Source organism: Sciurus vulgaris (assembly GCF_902686455.1).
Source record: "Sciurus vulgaris genome assembly, chromosome: 15".
Taxonomy (NCBI): domain Eukaryota; kingdom Metazoa; phylum Chordata; class Mammalia; order Rodentia; family Sciuridae; genus Sciurus; species Sciurus vulgaris.
This window is the reverse complement of record NC_136476.1, coordinates 76,396,297-76,416,301: the sequence shown is the minus strand read 5'-3', so window position 1 is coordinate 76,416,301 and position 20,005 is coordinate 76,396,297. Positions and strand designations below refer to the sequence as shown.

Below are 20,005 nucleotides of genomic sequence, written 5' to 3'. Positions count from 1 at the left end.
CTCGGGTTAAGAACCCTTAATCTTGGGGGAGTGGCAGAGCTACGGGTCCTTTGTGGAATTCTGTTGCAGGTCATTTCCGTGTCCTCTGTTATGTTTGGAGGACGTGTGGGAGAAATGTGGCAGAATACAGGTAGCCTTTTATCACCAGGTTAAGAAGTGCTTAGCCTAGGTAGCTGAATTAAAAATTTAAATGCAAATGAAAAGGAGAGTAAAAATTACTGAGTGCACACATATATGCTAGAATTTGAATTAGACATTAAAGTATGGATCTGACAAGTGTATGTAAAATGGAAGGAACAGAGTCTGGAAGATGATGTAAATGGACTTAACTGAGCATGGGAACAGTGCACACTCTATAGGGTATGATACCTGAACATTTTTTAAAACAAAGAGGAAGACTACAAAGCTTTCACAATCAAAATACCATAGTAGTGGCATAAAAATGGATAGATAGTGTCCTCAATAAATGGTCCTGGGACAATTGAGTATGCACATGCAGAATGATATTCGATCCTTGTCTCACACTACATAAAAACATCAACTTAAAACGTAAGACCTAAAACCAAAACTACCAGAGGAAAACACAGGAAGAGCTTCACAACATTGGTCTGGGCAGTGGCTTTTTGGATATTATCCTGGAAGCACCAGAGACAAAGGCAGAAACAGACCAATGGGACTCAGCAAACTGAACAGCCCACTGGGAGGGAACAGGTAACGGTGGAGAGACGGCCTACAGGCTGGAAGGAAGTATTTGCAAACCCTAAATGAATAGGGAACTCAACTCAACAGCAAGAAAACAAATAACCTGAGGCAAAAGGGGAGGGATTAGTAGACTTTTCCAAGTGAAGACATACAAGTAGCCACTAGTTTATTAAAAAATGCTCAACATCCTAATCATCATGGAGATGCAAATTAAGATCACAGTGAGATGCTACCTCACATTGTTAGAATGGCCGTGACTAAGAAGATGAACGATGGCAGCTATCATGGAGGGTTGGAGTAAAAGAGCTGTTGTACACCATCGTAGGAGTGCGCATTGGCCTGGCCTTGTGGAGAACAGTGTGGAGGTTCCTCAGGCACCAGATAGCACCGTCATGTGACCGGGAATTTCACTTCTGAGTATACACTGGAAAGGACTGAACTGAGGATGTTGGACAGTCCACTTGCCTGTTCACTGCAGCGTCATTCATAGTAGTCACCTATCTGTCACCTATCGATGCATGGATAAGGAAAATGTGGTCGTCATTCATAGTAGTCAAGAGTATCTGTTACCTATCGATGCATGGATAAGGAAAATGTCTGTTTTTAAGTAGAATACTATTTAGTCACCAGAAGGCATGAAATCTCTAATTTGTGACAGTGGATGAACCTGGAGTCTCTGCAGGAGTAGCAAGAATGGTGGTGACCAGAGGCTGGGCCTGGGGCGGAGGTTGGGGGCTACTGACCAAGGGCCATGACGTTTCTTAGGAGAAGTAAGTTCTCTAGATCTGTTGCACACATGCTAAGCATAATTAATAATTATTTATTTGCATGATTAATAATTATATTTCGAAGTTGCTAAAGGGCATATTTGCATTGTCATTACAGAAAGTACTTGAAGTGATAGATATGCTAATTAGTGATATAATCATCACCCACCATGTATGCATATATCAAAACATCACGTTTTACCTCCAAATATAATTATTATTTGCCAATTAAAAATACTTAAAACAATGTGATTAAAATAAAATTTAAAAGAAGGCATGATCTCTCTAGGATGGTATGCAAATTCATTGTGACTTTAAAGAGATATACCTAAAAGGCTACTTAACATAAGATCTTATAGATAGTCTTCATAGCAGTTTTCAGAGGGAATTTTCTAAAATCAAGTGTCAGATGAGATCATTTCAGTGGATGGGATCACTATATTAGTGGGTGATGCCAGAGACGCCAACCTGTGCCGTGGCCCCAGGTGAACTGAGAGGCTTTGGGATCAGAGAGCTGGGGTCAGGCAGGTGTTGTTCCTCATTTACAGACTGGAAGCAGGGCTGGGGTGTGACTCGGTGGTAGAATACTTGCTGAGCATGCGCAAAGCCTGGGTTCACTGGATTCAATCCCTAGCACTGCAAAAAAAGAAAAAGGAAAAGCAATCTCATCTACCTCATTCATTTATTCATCCAGTAGACGTTTATTTAGGGGTGTTATGGTTATTTTTTACTATGTAAAAATTACCCCAGATCCTATTAAACAATAACTTCCTTATGTTTCATTTCGTTGGTCAAGGATTTGGGCAGGGCTCAGCTGTGTATTTTTCTGCCTGTTGTGGCTCAGGTCACTCATGGTGTTCAGCTGGTGGGTGGGCTGTCTGGAGAGTCCATGAATCTTCACTCACGTGTCTGGTGTCTTGTTGGAATGACTGGAGATGACTGAAAACTAAGCATAACCGGGGTTGTCGGCTGGGGCACTGTGTGAGGCTCTCCAGCCGAGCAGCATCAGGGTCGTCATCCTCTTGGATGGAGGACTCACAGGGCTCCAAGAGACAGGAGTTGGAAGCTACCAGTTTTCTAAGGCCTGGGCCCAAAATCTGGCAGTGTCACTTTTGCTGCATGGTTTTGGTTGCCCCAGTTACTGTGCTGCCAAGATTCGATAGGAGGGAACACAGGCTCCACACCTCACCTCTCCGTTGTGGGAAAGGGAAGTTTGGGGCACCTTTAATCTGCCACAGTGCCTCCAGTGTGCATGGTACCATTCTCGGGACTGGCGATAGAGGGGCAAACAAAATACACAAATGTTTCTGTGCTCACGGCACCTACAGAATTTGCACATAAACTAAATCCTAAATTGGAAGCTGGTGTGGGAAGAGTGAAGGAAGCGGTCGGAGAGTGAGGCTGAGGTGGGGTACCCAGGGAAGACTGAACTGATAAGGTGACAGTGGGGCACAGACCTGAAGGAGGTGAGGGGCAGCTTGAACTGCAGGCAGAGAGCAGCATGCATGGGGTGTGAGTTGGTGTATCTGTGTTGTGTAGGAGCAGCAGTAAGAAAGCCAGGGTTGCCAGAGCAGAGACAGTGGGGTGAGCAGCAGGAGAGGACAGTGAGGTGTGACTGTGCAGCGTGGGGGAGGGCCTCGTAGGCCATCCTGGCTTGTGAAGATGCAGTGGGCAACTGTGAAAGTGTCTGGCACATGGTCTAGAACATCGTAGGTCTTGCACACAGTAGCTTCTGCTCTCAATGGGCCCCTGGAGAGGGAGCGCCCTGGGTCTGGCCTATCCATGCCACACTCAGCCACCTGCTGTTCTAGCACTGGGGGACTGGTAACATGGCCGCACAACACAGTCATGAAGGCAGACATATAATGAAGTGCATTTATTGAAAGGTGAGTCCTTATGCCTCTTCTCTAATAGCTTTAGTAAGATAGATGGACTTTGCCTTGGTAGATTTTCTGATGTGGGGGGAAAATGAGTTTGTGTAGGTTTGTGTGCGTATACCTTAGGCCATTTATTCTTGAGACATCAACATTTTGTTAGAACTGTCCTTGAAAATATTGTCATCTTTGGCCAGCAAGGACATTTGGCCCAAGGGGAAATACAAAGAACAGTCAGATACTAGAAACATGGTTGGCAATCAAGGAAGGGAAATGCAAATTCAAACACTTGAAGAACCATTATACCAACTACATTAGCAAACATTTAAGAAAATGTTCCTGACCAGGATGTGGTGAGATAAAAACTTACACTTTGGGGTGGTATTTTAGCCACTGCCTTTTTGGAAGATAGTTTGTCGGTTTGTAGAAAGAATCCTCAGAACACGTTCTCTCTTGACCTAGTAGTTCCGCTCTTGGGGATTTAACTGAGAAATCACATAAAAAGTTTGATAAAGACTAATAATGAAAACCCCCAGGAGGCATAATAGCACATCGCTATTGGTTATATGTAAGAGCAAATGGTTAGACACGTGGTGACATATTTGCTAAAACTAGTAAATCTGAAGATGACGTGGAATCTCGCCTTCCCTTTCTCTTGGACTCAAAGGATAGCGGAGCCATGTGGCAGTGCTGGGGCACTTCTGTGGACCTCCCTCATCTAGAAACTTAAATTCCAAAGACCTTTTCTTGGCTTCATGCTCTTAAATTTCCCTTTTTGTTTTTAATTGTTCCTTTTATGTCCTCATTATTTAATTTCTGAGTTTTCTTTGTAGGTCATGGTATAATAGTAATAAATAAAAATGGGAGAAGGTCCAATCCAAAGTTAAATCTATGTAAAAATTCTGGCTGCAGGTGGACGAGGACTGAAAGGAGCATTCACACCTTGAAAACGGCTTATTTTGTTGGTGTGACTGTATTGAGGGAGAATATTTTAATTCTATAATTTTAGAATTCTCTTGTGCTTTGGTATTACAGTCAGCCCTCTGTATCTGTGGGTTCTGCATCCATGACTTCAACCAACCTTGGATGGAAAATGTTAGGGAAAAAAAGTTGTGTGTGTACTGAACACACATAGACTTCCTTGAACACATACAGACTTCCCCAAACAACAAAGTGCAACAGCTGTTTACGTAGCATTTGCATTGTATTAGGTATCGTAGGTAATCCAGAAATGATTTGAAGTGTACAGGATGATGTGTGTGTTATATGCAAATAGTTTGCCATTTTACACCAGGGACTTCAGTGTTCACTTCTGGTGTCTGTTGGGGGTCCCTGGGATCCTCCAGTGTAATAAAACACCCCTTCTAGAATTGGATTTCTCTTTACTGTTTACAATTCATGTTAGGTTCTTGGTGAGTTGTTTTGCACTAAACATTTAGGGCAATCATATCATTTTTACCCAAGGAAAAAAATTAACATTTAATTTTTCAAATTAAAAAAATGTTTTTAAATTAACACTTTATTTTTAAAGCATTTTCTTTGTTTCTTCCAAACATTTGATAGTACCTGATTTTGTGATGTTACTAGCTATTGATGAATATTTGCAAAATGGTGATAATCTAATTTCATTGTTCCTTTTGTTGATAGCCAAATACTTCTATTAAGAGATACTTATTTTTCATCATTTATTTAGTTTCCCTTAGGTGCATTTCCTCCAGAGGCTGTTGTGTTAGCTTTGTATTGCTGCCGCAGCAGACTATCACAAACTTGGTGACTTAGCAATACAAATTTAAAATCTTACAGTTCTGGAAGTCAGGTCTGAATGAGGTTTCTCTAAGTAAGGTGGCACTGGGGCTGGGCTCCTCCTGAGGGCTCCAGGGCACCCCTGGCCTGTTGGTCTTGTCTGGGCGCTAGAGCTGCCTGGTTTCTAGTCCCACAGCCTCTCTATGTCTTCGTGGCCAGCAGTGGTTGGCAGGGTCTTTTCTGCTTCCTCCTTCCACTTTTAAGGATCCTTGTGGTTCCATTCACCCACTGGGGTGATCCAGGGTAGCATTTCCGTTTTAAGGTCAGCAGACTAGAAACCTTATTTTCGCTCATTACCCGTATTCCCTTTTTCCATGTGGGGGTTATGATGTGGACATCTTTGCGGGGGTCTGCTATTCTGCCTATCAGATTGAGGAAAGCCCTTTTTAAAAAAATCATAATTCATGGATTTTTTGATTTTTTTTTTTTTTTTTTTTTTTTTTTTTTAATTCTGGAGATTGAACCCAGAGCCTAGTGTAAGCTAAACAGGTGCTCTGCCGCTGAGCTACAACCCCAGCCCCTGGATTTTGATATATTTTAATTGTAATTATCTGTATAACATTCTAATTTTTCTATCCTTGGACAATAGAAAAAACTTCTTCTAGGTGGTCCTGAGTTTCTTGGACGGGAATCCTGTAGTTTTGAGAGTGTGTATGAGAATTACCTAGAGGCTTGTGAAAACACAGATTGGTAGTCCTTCCTACTTCAGAGGTTTTGGTTTAATAGATCTGAAGTGGGACACTTAAATTTGCATATTTGGTTGTCTGGTGATACTAATTATGCTGTTTTAGGGACTTAATTTTGAGAATTTCTGCTTTAAGGAACTGGTGGCGATTACAGTCTGGATACCAGGGAGGACACTGATGCTGGCCTTATTCAGTGGAAGGAAGGAAGTAAAATATAAGTTTATTGAGATTTCAAATTCAAATTTAGACTTACAGATTTTAGTTTCTAAGTTTGCATTCTTCTTATGCTTCTTATGAGATTAATAGTTAACTTACTTAATAAATTTATATTATGTATATACACACATTTCAGCATACCAGTACCAATATTATTACTTACAACACGATTAATGAAAATAGTTTAAGACTTTTTACAGTCTCTTTTGTCTTTAGAGAAGTATCCCACCAGGGATATACAAATTACTCTGTCTCAAGTTATTAAAATAATTCCTATATGTTTGCATAGCTAATCAACTCAATTCCAATTAGGTTTGTTTGTTTGCTGTTTTTAGTTTAGGGGATTTTTATTTTAACATAATTATGTAAACATTGAAATGGTTCCAACGTCACATCTGTAAATGAGTTGTAACTTCTATTTCTGTCTCTTCTACTTTGTTCTCTCTCTCTGTACCTTACAGGCAACCACCATTTAATTTGTTTTATAGTTAAATAAATGGTAGTGTGCTGTCCATACTTATTTCTCTTGGGTTCCCCTCTCTCCCCTCACCCCCACTTAATGTATCCTGAAGGTTTCTTTAGGGCAGTGTATTGTAGAGAGCGTTCTCATTCCTTTTCCTTTATAGCTCAAGAATGCCCCATTGTTAGAACGCGCCATAGTTGATTCCTCTGTTGGTGGACATTTGGGTTTCACAGCCTTTTGCTATTATCAATTGTGCTTCAATATTACAAATTATACATATTTTAAGGTAGTCAAGATTGTATATATACTGTTTTTTTCCCTTATTTTTAACATTATAACACTATCATTTTCCATTTTATAGTCTTTATAAATAGTTCCATATTCCAAATTCTTTGTAAATAGTATCTAGAAACTTTTTTTTTCTGATTATGAAAGTAATACGAGATTACTTGGAGATTTTAGGAACTCAGAAGAATAAAAGGGTAAAACTGAAAAACACCCCCTCCCTCTGTGTAGGCACACGGTGATTATTTTAATGTGTTCCCTGAGGACCTTGCAACTTTTGTGTAAGCATTTAGGAAGCAGCCAGCCTCATGTTGTATATACAGTTTGGAATCCTGGTTTGATTTTATAATTGTGCTTTTTTTATTCCATATTATTGGAATAAATTGTGCTTTTTTTACTCCATACTATTATAATTTTCTCTTTATTATTTTTTTGTTGTTGACTCTAGTTTCTGGTTTTTCAGCTTTGTAAATAGTATTGTGATAAACATAGGTGCACAAAACTTTTTCTAAATTTCAGATATTCTTCAAGTTGGCTTTTTCTTTTTTAAATTCTTAGTTGTAGATAGACACAATACCTTTATTTTGTTTATTTAGTTTTTTTATGTGTTGCTGGGGATTGAACTCAGTGCCTCAAGTGTGCTAGATAAGTGCTCTACCACTGACCCACAACCCCAGCCCTCAAGTTGGCTTTTGTAAGATTCTAAATGAGCCGGAAACTCATTGGTTTAGTACATCAAAAACTTTTCCTCTTATAGTGATAATTTGGCAAGTCCAATAGGTAAGAGATTGTCACCTTAAAATTTTTGTGAAATAAATTTTCTTTTTTCTTTTTTTCCTGGTAGGACCTGAGAAATGAAGTTGAAAAATTATGCAGTGAAGTCAATGAAAGAGAGAAAGCAGTGGAGAATCGTTACAAGAGTCTTTTAAGTGAAAGCAATAAAAAATTGCATGATCAAGATCAAGTAATCAGACATCTGATAGAAAGTGCCAATCAAAAGGACCTGATGCTTCAGGTACCATAACTTTTTTTTTTTTTGTCTTTAAATCTTTAGATTTAGCATGGATTTTAAGAAATTGTTTTCTAGGAACTGTTATGATTATAATCTTCATTGCTGTGTCTCAGAGAACTTTGGATGTCATTTATGTCATTTGTGTCTCAGCCATGAGGGGAGTAAGAAAAACAGGAAGCTCAGAGAGCGGAAGAACTTGTCCTGGGTCATCTGATGAGTGGCAGAGCCCTAAGCTGTTTTGCTCTAGAGTCCACTCACGAGGTACCTGTGGGTACTTGCTGTTCCTTATTTGGGCCATGCCCTTTACTCCTCTGGACAACTTCTTTAATTGCTCCTTTTGGTCTTGGAATATCTTTCTTTGGTAATGTAGTGAATCTTTGAAGCATAACTAGACTTACAGGTCTAGTTATGGGTTGAAAATGTGTTCAATTTTGCTTCCTACTGAAGCCTCACTAAAATAACATGAGTGAATAAGAAGGTATAAAAACCACAAGAACTAACGTGGTCAATGGGAGCAGGTACACTAGCCAGTGTGAGTTGGCACCAAAAGTTTGGATGATAAATGGATGGATGTGTACCTGCAGAGGATTCAGCTGTTGCCACTCTGCTACATTCCTGGGATGGAAAGCCAAGAGGAGCAAAGTGACTTCTATCATGGCCCCAGGAAGGCTTAGTAGGTGCTGGATGTAGCTGGTACTTTTGAAACAGTTGATCATGCTGGAATTCTGAGCAGTTCTAGGTGACCCTCCTCTTCTCAGCAGCAGCAGATGTGTGGAGACCTTAAACCAGAGAAACTCTGGCCCAGGGCCACCAGATGCAACTGAGAGCAGGAGTGGGCCCTTGGGATCAGAGTGGGTGGAGGATAAGTGTACACACCCAGCCCGGAGGTTCCTCTCAGGGAAGAAGTGACCCAGCTGCTGGCAGTCAAAGGTCCTCCAGCCAGAGAGCCGGGTCCCAACCTGAGCATCCCCACGAGGCCACCGTTGATATGTCCTTTCCACGCTCGTAGAGCTCTGTGCACTTTTATCTATGAAAAGTAGGTGGATGGCCTGCATTCAGCAGATAGGCTTAAGTGTTTCAGAAGGAAGACAAAGGCACAGAGGAAGTGTAAACAGGGCAAAGGTAGATAGCTTTGAAAACTCCAAAAAATTAACTCTGTAACTGGAGTATGTACAGCTCAGTGGTAGAGTGCTTGCCTAGCATGAGTGAGGCCCTGGGTTTGATCTGCAGCACTACAAAACAACAAAAAATCAACCCACCAAACAAAAGACTACCCCTGTTAAATCATTAGATAAGAAATAAGACCAGGATCTGATATAAAAGATATCTAAAAAAAAGAAGAACGACCTATTGGAAATGCAAAGTATGATTGTAGATATAAAACATTTAACAGAAAAGTTAGTTATATTACTTATGAGTTTCTTATGGAAAAAAAATAGTAGAGTTAGAAAAGTTGGAAGATAAAGTTAAGTCTTCCAGAAAATAGAATCAAACAAACAAAAACCTGGGCAAAAGGGTGAGAAAAGTTAGGAAAATTGGAGGCATGGTTCAAGGGGCCCAAAATATGACTAACAGAAGTTCCAGGAAGACACAACAAGAAAAGCTGAGGGAGAGAGATTTCCAAGAAATTGGAGACCATGTCCTAGAACGGAGCCAGCTGTTCTGCATCGTAAGGGGATGAGGGAGGACCCACACTCCAGGGCAGGTCATTGTGAAATTTCAGAACACAGGGATAAAGAGAGGATTGGAAAGGCTTCCAGAGAGAGGAGAACACAGGGCACACACAAAGGATGGGCTCAGATGGCAGCAGAATTCCCAGCAGCACTCCTGGACGGCCGAAGACAGGGAGTAACTCTTTCGAAGTTTGAGGAACCACGGCTGTCAGAAGTTAAGTACAGAAGAAAGTGTTCTCAGATGTTCAGTGTCATAAGTTGTCTGCCAACTGTGTGCTCTTTACAGAAAGTTCTTGGAGGCTGGTTCTGCACAAAGAAGGGAATAACCCCAAAGAAAGAGATGTGGGACCCAGAAAGGAGGAAGTCCACCTGGAATGTTGTCAAGGGGAGCCCCAGGGTGACAGCTGAGCTCCCTGTGTGGAGAGCTCAGGTTTGGCTGTTGAGTTAGAGTTTTAGCTGGGACTTCTCCAGAAACTTACAAGGAACCCATCAGTTACCTGATGTCTTTGACTCCACTGAGCAGAGTTTTCATGTTCTTTTAGAAAGTTTGGAAATAAATTTACATTTAGTATATAATTTAATTTTATGGATCAAGTAACAAATAGAATAAATAGTTTTTAATTCCAAGATGGCAAAGAATTGAACATGAGTGGAAGAGTAATCATGGAGTGCTGTATGCTGAACAGTATTTACATGGCTGTAATAATATAATGTGGGGCTGGGTGCAGTGGTGCGTGCCTGTAAGCCCAGCAGCTTGGGAGGCTGAGGCAGGAGGATCATAAGTTCAAAGCCAGACTCAGCAGTGAGACCCAAAGCAACCCATTGAGACCCTGTCTCTAAATTAAATAAAAAAAGGGGTGCAAATGTGGCTTGGGGTTAAGTGCCCCTGAGTTCAATTCCTGGTACCAAAAATAAATAAATGTGGAATATTGATTTAATTAATGATATAATTGAGGTGCAGATGATGTGAGAGCCAGATCTTTAGGCTACTATGATGGGAACCAATAGAGAATCAACTTAAGAAGTCAAGAAACATGAAGGTGAATGTAATCTAGAAATGTGGAAGTCCATAGGAGAGGGAGATGAGGAGGTGTTTTTCTTTCTGGACGTGGGGCTTCAAGGGGAGAAGTAGGGAGGGCAGGGACTGCTCTTTTCCAGTTAAGCCTTCCAGTGTTGTTTGAGTATCAAACTACATGTGTCAAATTGGACTTAAAAAATGAAAATGGAAACTGTGGTTCAAGCACAGCTGTGTTGAGGCAATTCTAGAAAGTCAGCACTCGTGGTTCGATTCCTGGTTCTTCCTAATAGAGTTCAGTGGGTTCTCAGGAAGACTTGCCTCCTCTTTCTTCTGTGTGTTCCCCCACTGTCTTTGAATGTTCGGCGTAAGTTAGTTCTAGGAGCTTAGGGACAAGATGTGGTTCCTGCCCTTGATTTCCCACAGAGAAGGAACAGAGCCCTAGTTCTGGAGTCGCCCGTCTTTAAATGCTTGGTAATAGGTTCTGTGCTTGAACTTGGCCAAAGACCAGAGTAATGTCCTGTCCTGTTGTTGGGTTCAGGTCTCTGAAGGGGTCAGGGAGAGGAATTTATTGTGTGTCATCAAGAAAGAGCCTTTTGGGACTGGAGTTGTGACTCGGTGGTAGTGTGCTTGGCTAGCTCATGTGAGGCCCTGGGTTCCATCCTCAGCACCACATAAAAATAAAATAAAGGTATTGTGTCTCCCTACAACTAAAAAAAAAAAAAAAAAAAAAAAAGAAAATTTAGAAAAAAAAAAGAGCCTTTTGAGTGTGACCAGACCCTAATGCTATATTTAGAGTCTTGTTTTTCTCTTCCTGAAAGTTAGATCTCCTTGTGGATGTGGTCAGCTTGTTTTGTCATGTTTATTATGTTTCAAGATAAACTTGGTTGGGTTTTAATATACAAGCCCTCTGTTCATCCCAGTAGGCTGGCAGGATAGGAAGCAGACCTGGGATCACACCCTGAGCAGGGCAGGCCCAGGACTGGCCCGTTTCTCTCGGGCAGAGCCTGGGCGTTGTCTTCCACACTCACCAAAGGATAGTCACTATGGTGGCAAGTCAGGAAGGCTCTGAGCGACTGGAGCCATCCTCTACTCAGCCTTGCCGACAGGCAGCTTTTCTCCAAGTTGTAATAAAGTGGAAATGGAGTTGCATTACAGTTTTATAATTGCCTAATATTTTGAGATGATGGAAATTATTTAGGGGACGTGTGGGTATTGTGACAAAATAAAAAGTCTTCCCCTCCAGGGTTTAGGACAATCTCTTAATATTTTTTCTTGATGAAAACTTTCTTATGATTTGTTTCATTTCCTTAGAAATTCAATGAAAAAGATTTGGAAGCAGCACAGCAGAACCAGTATTTAATGACTGTGGAGGATCTTGAGTTCGGGAGCGAAGCCTTAATAACAGAAAAGTGCTCTTCTCAACAGTCACCAGGCAGCAAGCTCATCTTCTCTCAGGTAAGCTTGACTGAAATTGGATGTTCACATGCGAATGTATTCATATTCTCTTCTGAAACCTATTTGATAACTCCTCGGATCTAGCGATCCTCAGATGTCTTCTTGCTGATAATTGAGCTTACAACAGGCAGAACAGGGAGTTCTCCATCTAGCCACCTCAGATTAGCATCCTCCAACTGAGCGTTTGTATTTGCACTGCACACAAAACTGAGAAATCACAGCTTGTTAACAGAGGAGCCTCCTGTTGGCTCTCCCAGGGGTCACCTCTCAAGAACTGTGTGGTCCCAAACGGTTGGGGAATTCTCCTGGTGAGATGCAGTGAGGAGTCGCCTGGCAGGTCCTTCCTTATCTAGCCCCAGATCACCTCTCCTGTCTCATGTTCTCATCTCCAGCAGCAGCATTTGCTGTAGATTCCTGCAGAAACCCTCTTTGTGCCTCTGCGCAGCCTGCTTTCTGCCCTCTGCCGCGGGGTGCTTTTCCCTCCCTGCTCACCCGCTGACTCCTGAGCAATCCTGCAGGTGCCACTCTGCTGTCACCCTCCCTGGGGGGCTGTTGCTGACCCTCCTGAGTGGTGAGGCCTCTTCTGTCTGGCCCATAGCCCTGCACAGGGCCCTGCTCTTCATGTTGGTGTTGTAGATCCCACCTTTCTGCTCTCCCTCCCACCTCTGAACCCCAGGGCAGCACCGGGGCCAGGCACTTCAGGGGTGGGAGGTGGCTCTCATCCCTGACTCCCAGCACAGTCCAGTGCCCAGCTCTGTAAATGTCGGTTGAGTGAGTGAATAATGCAGCTAGGCAGCCAGATAGGGGGAAGGAAAGGAGTTCGCTGTAGCCAAGGTTTGTTTTTATAACCTGCCTCTAATTAAGTTCATATGTGCAGAAGACGGAGGACTCTTATGCAAATGAGTTCTCTGATGAATAACTCTGATTGTGACTTGTGGTTTTGTGAAGGGTGATTCTCAAAATAATTAGCAACTGGAGCAGCATGGGCACCAGGCCTCAGAACAGACTCAGGCAGGGCTGGAGGAGTGGGGAGCTCGAGGCCCGCCTTTTGCCAGGCACCCCGCTGAGGTTCCCGGATCAAGGGCAGGCCCCAGGGAGGGGCCAGGGCAGTGGGGTGGATGGAGTGGATAGGCCAGGGCTCATTGTCCAAAGTGTCCAAGTATTTCCGTCTTTTAGCAGCCAGTACCAGCTGTGGCACCGTGTGCCAGTTGTGGCAGATGTGGTCTAGGGGCATCATTGGCCAAGCACTTGGAATGCTTTCTCAATGTGTGTTTGTCCTTTGCTACTATCCTTGAGAGTGTCAGCATAGGGTAGTGGAACCTTGGGCTGGACTGGGAATCTGGGACCTGGATTTCCCTCTGGGCTCTGTCATTCCACGTAGGTAACTGTGGGCAAGTCTCATGACTGAGTCTCAGAGGGCTAGTATTTTATGATTATAACTTGCATTTACTTATTGGATTTTGACTAAAGTTAGTTGGGCTGTTAAGATGCACATGAACTTGTAATAAGACAGTCTGTTTTGAAACAGGTAGCTGCCTGTCTAGTGTTTTGGAGGGACATATCTTCACTAATATGAATTCATTTTGATTAGTTAAACTCTGCTAGTTTGAACCTCATTTTAGTCATGTAAAAAACGTTGAACAAAATGTTTATAAATTTACTGAACAATTGAATATTTTCCAACTTAATGCCACTAATTTTGTCATCTATACCATTTTGTTTTTATTTTGTGCTGGCTGATATCTGTACCTTGCTAATATCAGATCCAAGTGACATTTAAGTTGCTGTGCAAAATACCTAAGAATTTTAGTAAAGGCTTTAATTCTGTGCTTTAAAACTAATTGCAAAATCTGGATAAAGAATTAAATTATCACCTAAGAATTGTCAGTCTCTATAATTCAAGATGTCCAACTTTTGCAGTCTTATTTATTTTTTCTTTACTCCCAAGAAAAGTATGCTTTTTAGATTGTAGTCCTTTCTTTGCAAAAAACTTGAATTTTTCCTGTTATGCCCTTGACTGTTTTGTGTTGATTTAGGATTTATCCTCTGCCCATTTCTACCCAGAGCTTGAAGCTGTGATGTTGTCTCCATAGACTCTGGGCAATCTGTTTTCCTTCTAATCATTGTGTGATCCTGAGAATTAACGCTAGATGATCAGGGAATTGAAGAAGAGAGAGTAAAACACACTGACCATATTTGACTTGCTACAGCTAGAGATTTATAGGTTATTGACGTGGTTGGAACATTGGTGGTGAATTTTCTGAGTATTAAAATAAATGTCTTTGTTGCAGGGCTGTGACATAGCTACTGAAATAGAGACCATTTATATACGAGGCCACTAAATTGCCCTGATTACCAAGAAGTGATCCATTAAGCTTCCTTTACATGTCTGCTGCCTCAGAGTTTGTTCTGCACATTATATGTGTTTCCTTCAAATCTTTAAGAAAATATTAGCAGAGTAGAAAGTGCCCACTTTGGTGTCAGAATACCAGTGCTGTTACTTACTAGCTCTGTGACTCTGGGCGGGTTGCTTAGTGTTTCTGAAATGCACCTACGTAATCTGTGAAGTGGAGAATTACGTGCCTTCCTTCTGAGGAGTAGAGTGATGTAAGAGTAGAAGGTAAAGTTCTTTGGGTTACAAGCAGGAGTTGAGCAGCTGCAGCTGGGGAGGGTAGGAACCGTGGCAGCCCCTGGGACCTCGGCTGCAGAAGTCATGGGCTCTGGAGCTCTGCTTTTGACTTGGACCCTGTGACTCCAGATGTCTGGTGTCTTGGAATTCCTGGGAGAGAAGTGTACTGGGTGAGCCTGGGCCCAGGACCTGGCTCACAATGGAGCTGTGTCTTCCTGGGACTTGCTTCTGGGTTTGAGGAACATTCCAGGGCAAGGCAGGGGAGTGCGCCATCACTCCAGGGCTCTGGAGGACGTGCAGAGGGTCAGACACAGCAGCCGCGAGGTGGCGACAAGGCCTCTCTGTGAGGAGGGCCTGGTGTGGGGCAGCTCCCCTGGGTGGCCTGGCCCTGCCTCTGAGCTGAGGAACTCTGCTGAGGGAGCCGAATGACTTCATTCTAATGGGGCATGATTCAACCCGGGGAACGGGTGATTGATGAAATGGGACCCAAATGGCTCCAAAGAGTTCATTTATTTAACACGGGTGAGCAATTTGCTTCTAGGAAGACGTTGACTCACCCTGACTTCCATTATGCAAAATATCCACAGGAACCTCTGCTCTTAAGATTCACATCAGTCCCTGTGTTCCTCTCTTACCTTTTTAATCATCAGCTCAGCAAGTATTTGTGATAGCATTTGATTTGGACCAGACACTGTGCCTGGCTTGGGACAGCGCTGCTGGCAGGTTGCCCTGACAGTGAGCAGGTGGTGGCATGCTAGCTCTGGGTTGCAGGTGAGCTGGCTGCGCCGTGACACGTGAGGGCGTCTCTCGCAGTTGGAGGGTTTCCTGGTGAGATTGGCCAGGGTCGATCATGTGAGATGCCCTGGAGTGTCAGTGGGCAGTGGCGATGAATGGCACTGTCTGTCCTCTGCCCTGGATGGAGGGATTTCCCAGTGTCCCTGAGAAGGAAAAGCAGGAGGGAGATAAGGGCAGGAGCTGAGGAGAGTGGTGGCCTGGGCACCCTGGTGAGGGTTTGGAGTAGCCTCCAGGAAGAAGGGGGCAGGGAGCTGAACGGGCACTCGGGCCCTGCTGCGGCAGTGGCTGGTCCTCCTCCGTGGCTTAGAGCCCAGCTTGCAGACGTCGAGGTAAGAGACGGCCCAGGGCTCGGGAGTCCTTCACTGGGCACCCATGTGCCAGGTGTGCGCATTCCTGAAGCCTCCATCCCATCCACCGGAAACCCACGTCGCCTGGTTTTTCCTAGCCCTTCTTGGTTAGCTTTGAAGTCATATATATGTACACAGACTCGAATTTGACCAATTATTAGCTCAGTGGACTCGAACAAGTCACCTTTGCTCCCTGAGAAGCATTCCATCATCCAGAAAATGGGAAGGTGAATGTAGCTCTTTCAGTGCTGTGACAAGAGATAAGAGCTCGGAAGTACGGAGCGCAGCACTTGGGGCCTTGGGATTAGTGGGCATTTATGAAGTGTTGACTGCATGCCGGCGTCATTCTGCGAGCTTCATATAGATTAACTCATGTCGTCTTCTTAACAACCCATGAGTTTCATAGAATTATCCCTTCATTTGTAAGAGAACATTGAAGCACAGAGAGGTTGAGAAACTTGTTCAAGGTCACACGTTCCTAACCATCACTGACTCTCTTGTTAGGTGCTCAGGAAGCAGTGGGTTTTCTTATTTTGTCACTGTATTTTCTTTTTCTTTGATTGGCCTTTGTGTGGCCTACAATAAGGACAGGGCAGTGAAGGGTGTGCTCAAGATCCCTGGCTCACGACCCTAACCTTGGGCATCATGTTAGTCGGCTTTCCTTGGTGAAAGAGTTCCACCTGATACTGTTGCGTTCAGAAGGCGTTTAGGAGCCCCTGGCCTTGGCATACTGTGTGATTTACAAGAGGGCCTGGCATCTCTGTCAAGTGGTGACTGACTTGTCAGGACCAGCCTGGTAGCTTAGCCTTGCAGACCCTCAATGGGCAGGGCTCCCTTGGGCTTGTGTGGTGGGCTGGAAGCACGGTAGTGTTCTCCTGGGCCCAGGTTCTCTTCTCTTTGGCCCTCTGCATCCCTTTGGTGGCCTAACTGAAGCTGAGGACTCCCTGAGGATGCTTAATGCACAAAATACACGCAGACAATTAAGAAGGGAACCACATGTTTTAAAATTTGGTCATCAGAATATCAAGAATTATGCTATGGAAGTGGTCCTTTTATTTATGTGTTAAATCACATGGTCTAGTGGTGAGGACGGTGCTGGAGCTTTGAAGTAGGGATGATGATTTTCTTTCAGTTCAGAAATGGAAGCCAGGGCCTCCTGCATGCTGAGCATGTGCTCCCCCACTAAGCCACACCCCATCCCAAGAATGAGTATTTTGAGGTATCAGCAATGTGTACAAAACAACTGTATTAACTGTGGTTTTTTTTTTTTTTTTTTTTTGTTTGTTTTTAATGACAAAGTTGTAGGAATGACACCAGTACTGTCATTGTTTGGAGCAATAACAGTGTTCCTTAGCTCATAATTGAATTTTTTTTTTTCCTGATCACGTTCGTGCAACCTGTGAATTTTGATCAGGAGTGATCTGCTATCCTGGGTGGTGTCTTGACTTCAGGAGAAGACCTAGGTCAAGGTGATCTACAAGGCTGTGGGCAGCCTGTTTCTCTGTTGGCTGAGAGTTCTCGTCAGCACTTGGAGGGCACCCTGCTTGTCCCTAGTGCTGTGCTAGGTATGCTGTACCCTTTAACTTTTTTTTTTTCGGCATTCATTCTTTTTTTTTTTTTTTTTTTTTTTTTTTTTTTTTTTTTGTGGTGGGGTCTTGATGTGTTGTCCAGGCTGGCCTCAAACTTGTGATTCTCCTGCGTAACTGACTTTATAGGTGTGCAGCACGCATTTGACTGAAATATTTTCAAATTGATAGAAACGTCACAAGATTAAAGGATTGTATTTTTTCTGAGTCATCTGAGAGAAAGTTGCCCATTGGAGTCCTGTCACCTCTGATGACTTCAGTGTGCATTTCCTGTAGATGGGGACATTCTGCCTGCCCACTTTGGCCAGGAAGTCAGCCCAGGCCCATCACTCTCTTCGTCCTCGGGCTGTCTCAGTAACTCCCTTTGCAGCGAACGGGTGTGTACGGTTCCGTGTCACCGTGTCACGCCTGTGTCTTGCAGCCGTTATTCTCTAGTCTGTCTTCTGCTTCCTCGGTCTCTCCTTGGCTCATGACCTTGATGCCTGGAACTAGATGTCCAGGTCGGTCCCTGTTGTAGGACGCCCTTCAGTTTGGGTGTCTGATGTCTCCGTGGCAACTGGGTTCAGGCTGTGCGTCTTTGGCAGGGACGTCACAGTGGCCATGCTGTGCTCTTCTGGTGTCCTGTCCCATGGTATGTGATTTCAGTTTGTCCTTTGCTAGCCAGGCTGATTTTGATGAGTTTGTGAAGACGGTGTTTGCCAGTGGTCTTGACTGGCAGTTGCTCTTTTTTACTTTTATTAAATAGGTGTTTTGCATCTGTGTAAATATCCTAATCTTCAAACTTTGACCTACTGGTTTTAGCCTCCCTTTTTTTTTTTTTTCCTTAGTTGAATTATTTAGTACCATGATGGCGGCCAAAGGGTGATTTTTCTAATACCATCATTCTTTCTACACATATTATCATTTTACTGTAATGAACAGTCTTCTCCTATATTCATTCATGTTAGTGTGGATTCATGAATTCATATTTTATTCAGTGAGTTCTAATCCATCACCGTCCTCATTTGTTTTAATGTTCAAATTGTCCCGGGCATGGCTGAGTGGTGGGAGCCTCTTCTCTCTTCTCTGTATCTTTTTGATACTAGGGATTTGACCCGGGGTGCTCCATCCCTGAGCTACATTCCCCGGTCCTTTTTACTTTTTATTTTGAGACAGGGTCTTGCTAAGTTGCCGAGCTTGACCTTGAACTTGCCATCCTCCTGCCAGGTCACTGGATTACAAGCGTGTGCCACTGTGACTGGCCATGGGAACGTTTTCAGATGGGCCTCTGTTTCCTTCTGACAGCATCGCAATACTATTTAACCATTTCTTCTTTTAAAGTTTCTTTCGGTAAGCCTTATTGAAGTATAATTGACAAATTAAAGTGATATGTTTAAAGGTAGACTCCCAAGTGCTGCTCAGTTGACCTCTTCTACTCTACTCTAAGCTCCTTGTCCTGTACTTGGTATTTGTTAGACTTGGGTTTGTGCATTTCTCTTCTTTGAAGCAAGAGCAAGTGTGGCAAGGCATTCTTGTAGTGTTTTGAAAACAATGGCCAGCAGCCCTGAGGAGTGACAGTTTGAGGATGGGTGAATCAGGTGACTGAGGAGTCTTCATAGCAGCTTTTGGGTGTTGAAAGCACAACTTTCAGCTTTGGGCTAGGTAAGTATGTTAGTCAGATTCACATCGCTGTGATGAAACACCTGAGATGACTGACTTACAAAGATAAAAGGTTCATTTTGGTTCAGAGGCTTAGAGATTCCAGGCTAAGAGTGGACACGTTGCATTGGGCCTCTGATGGGTATGCTGATGGGCAATGCAGGGAATGTATGGTGGAACAAACTGCCCACCTCATGGCCAGGAAGCAAAGGAGAGAAAGAAGAGAGTGTCGAGCTTCCACATTTCCCCTCATGGGCACAGCCACAAGAACCTAAGGACCCGCCAGGCACCATTTCTGAAGGTTCCACTCCCTCAAAGTAGCACCACGCCAGGACCAAGCCTCTAGCACACCGGGCTTTTGGGGTACATTGCAGATGCCTGCTGCAGCAGGCAGTGAGAGGCAGGCGTTCCCTACTCCTCCTGCAGGTGGTGCTGTCTGACTGGTCTGAGCCAGAGTCTGGCCCAGGGCTTCACCTTGGTGTGGTTCACAGATGCCAGACCTAGCCACATCTGTTTGCACATGTAAGGCTGTCCTCTTAAGATTCTTCCCCTAATGTCAGATGTCCACCATCATTTCCAGGAAAAGCAGCAGTCAGATTATGAAGAGCTGATGCAGGTCTTAAAGAAGGAGCAGGACATCTATACTCACCTGGTGAAGTCTCTGCAGGACACGGACAGGTAAGGCCTTCTCTTTGGGCGTCATGTGCCTGTGAGGGTGGACGAACACACACACAGCGAAGCTCTTCTAACGTGCTTAGGAAGCGGACTCCGTAGTCGGGTGGTGACTGCTCCTTAACAATACCTGTTATACCTGTTTTCTATCAAGAATTGTCTGATCTTTGACAACCAAATTAGGTTTAAAATATAGTATTTACTCGATTTTCTAAATACTTTATCACATATTTAGAAAGTGCTTCCCTGTGTATTTTCTCACATGATCTGCACAGCTGTACCGTGAGGTACATGAGTCCACTGAAGCTAAGGGAGGTTAAGTGGCTTGTCCAAAGTCACCCGGGTGTTGTGAGAACTCTGGGACCCAAACACACCTGTGTCTTA

The 20,005-nt window shown here is 43.5% G+C and overlaps 1 protein-coding gene across 1 annotated transcript in view; it reads left to right on the top strand.

Moving 5' to 3' along the window:
• Positions 1-20,005, top strand: part of CDK5RAP2 (CDK5 regulatory subunit associated protein 2) — a 178,385-nt gene that overhangs the window by 75,790 nt on the left and 82,590 nt on the right. The window contains 3 exon segments of the mRNA XM_079112477.1: positions 7,641-7,811; positions 11,811-11,954; positions 19,530-19,627. Of these exon segments, the coding sequence (XP_078968603.1) occupies positions 7,641-7,811; positions 11,811-11,954; positions 19,530-19,627 (413 nt within the window).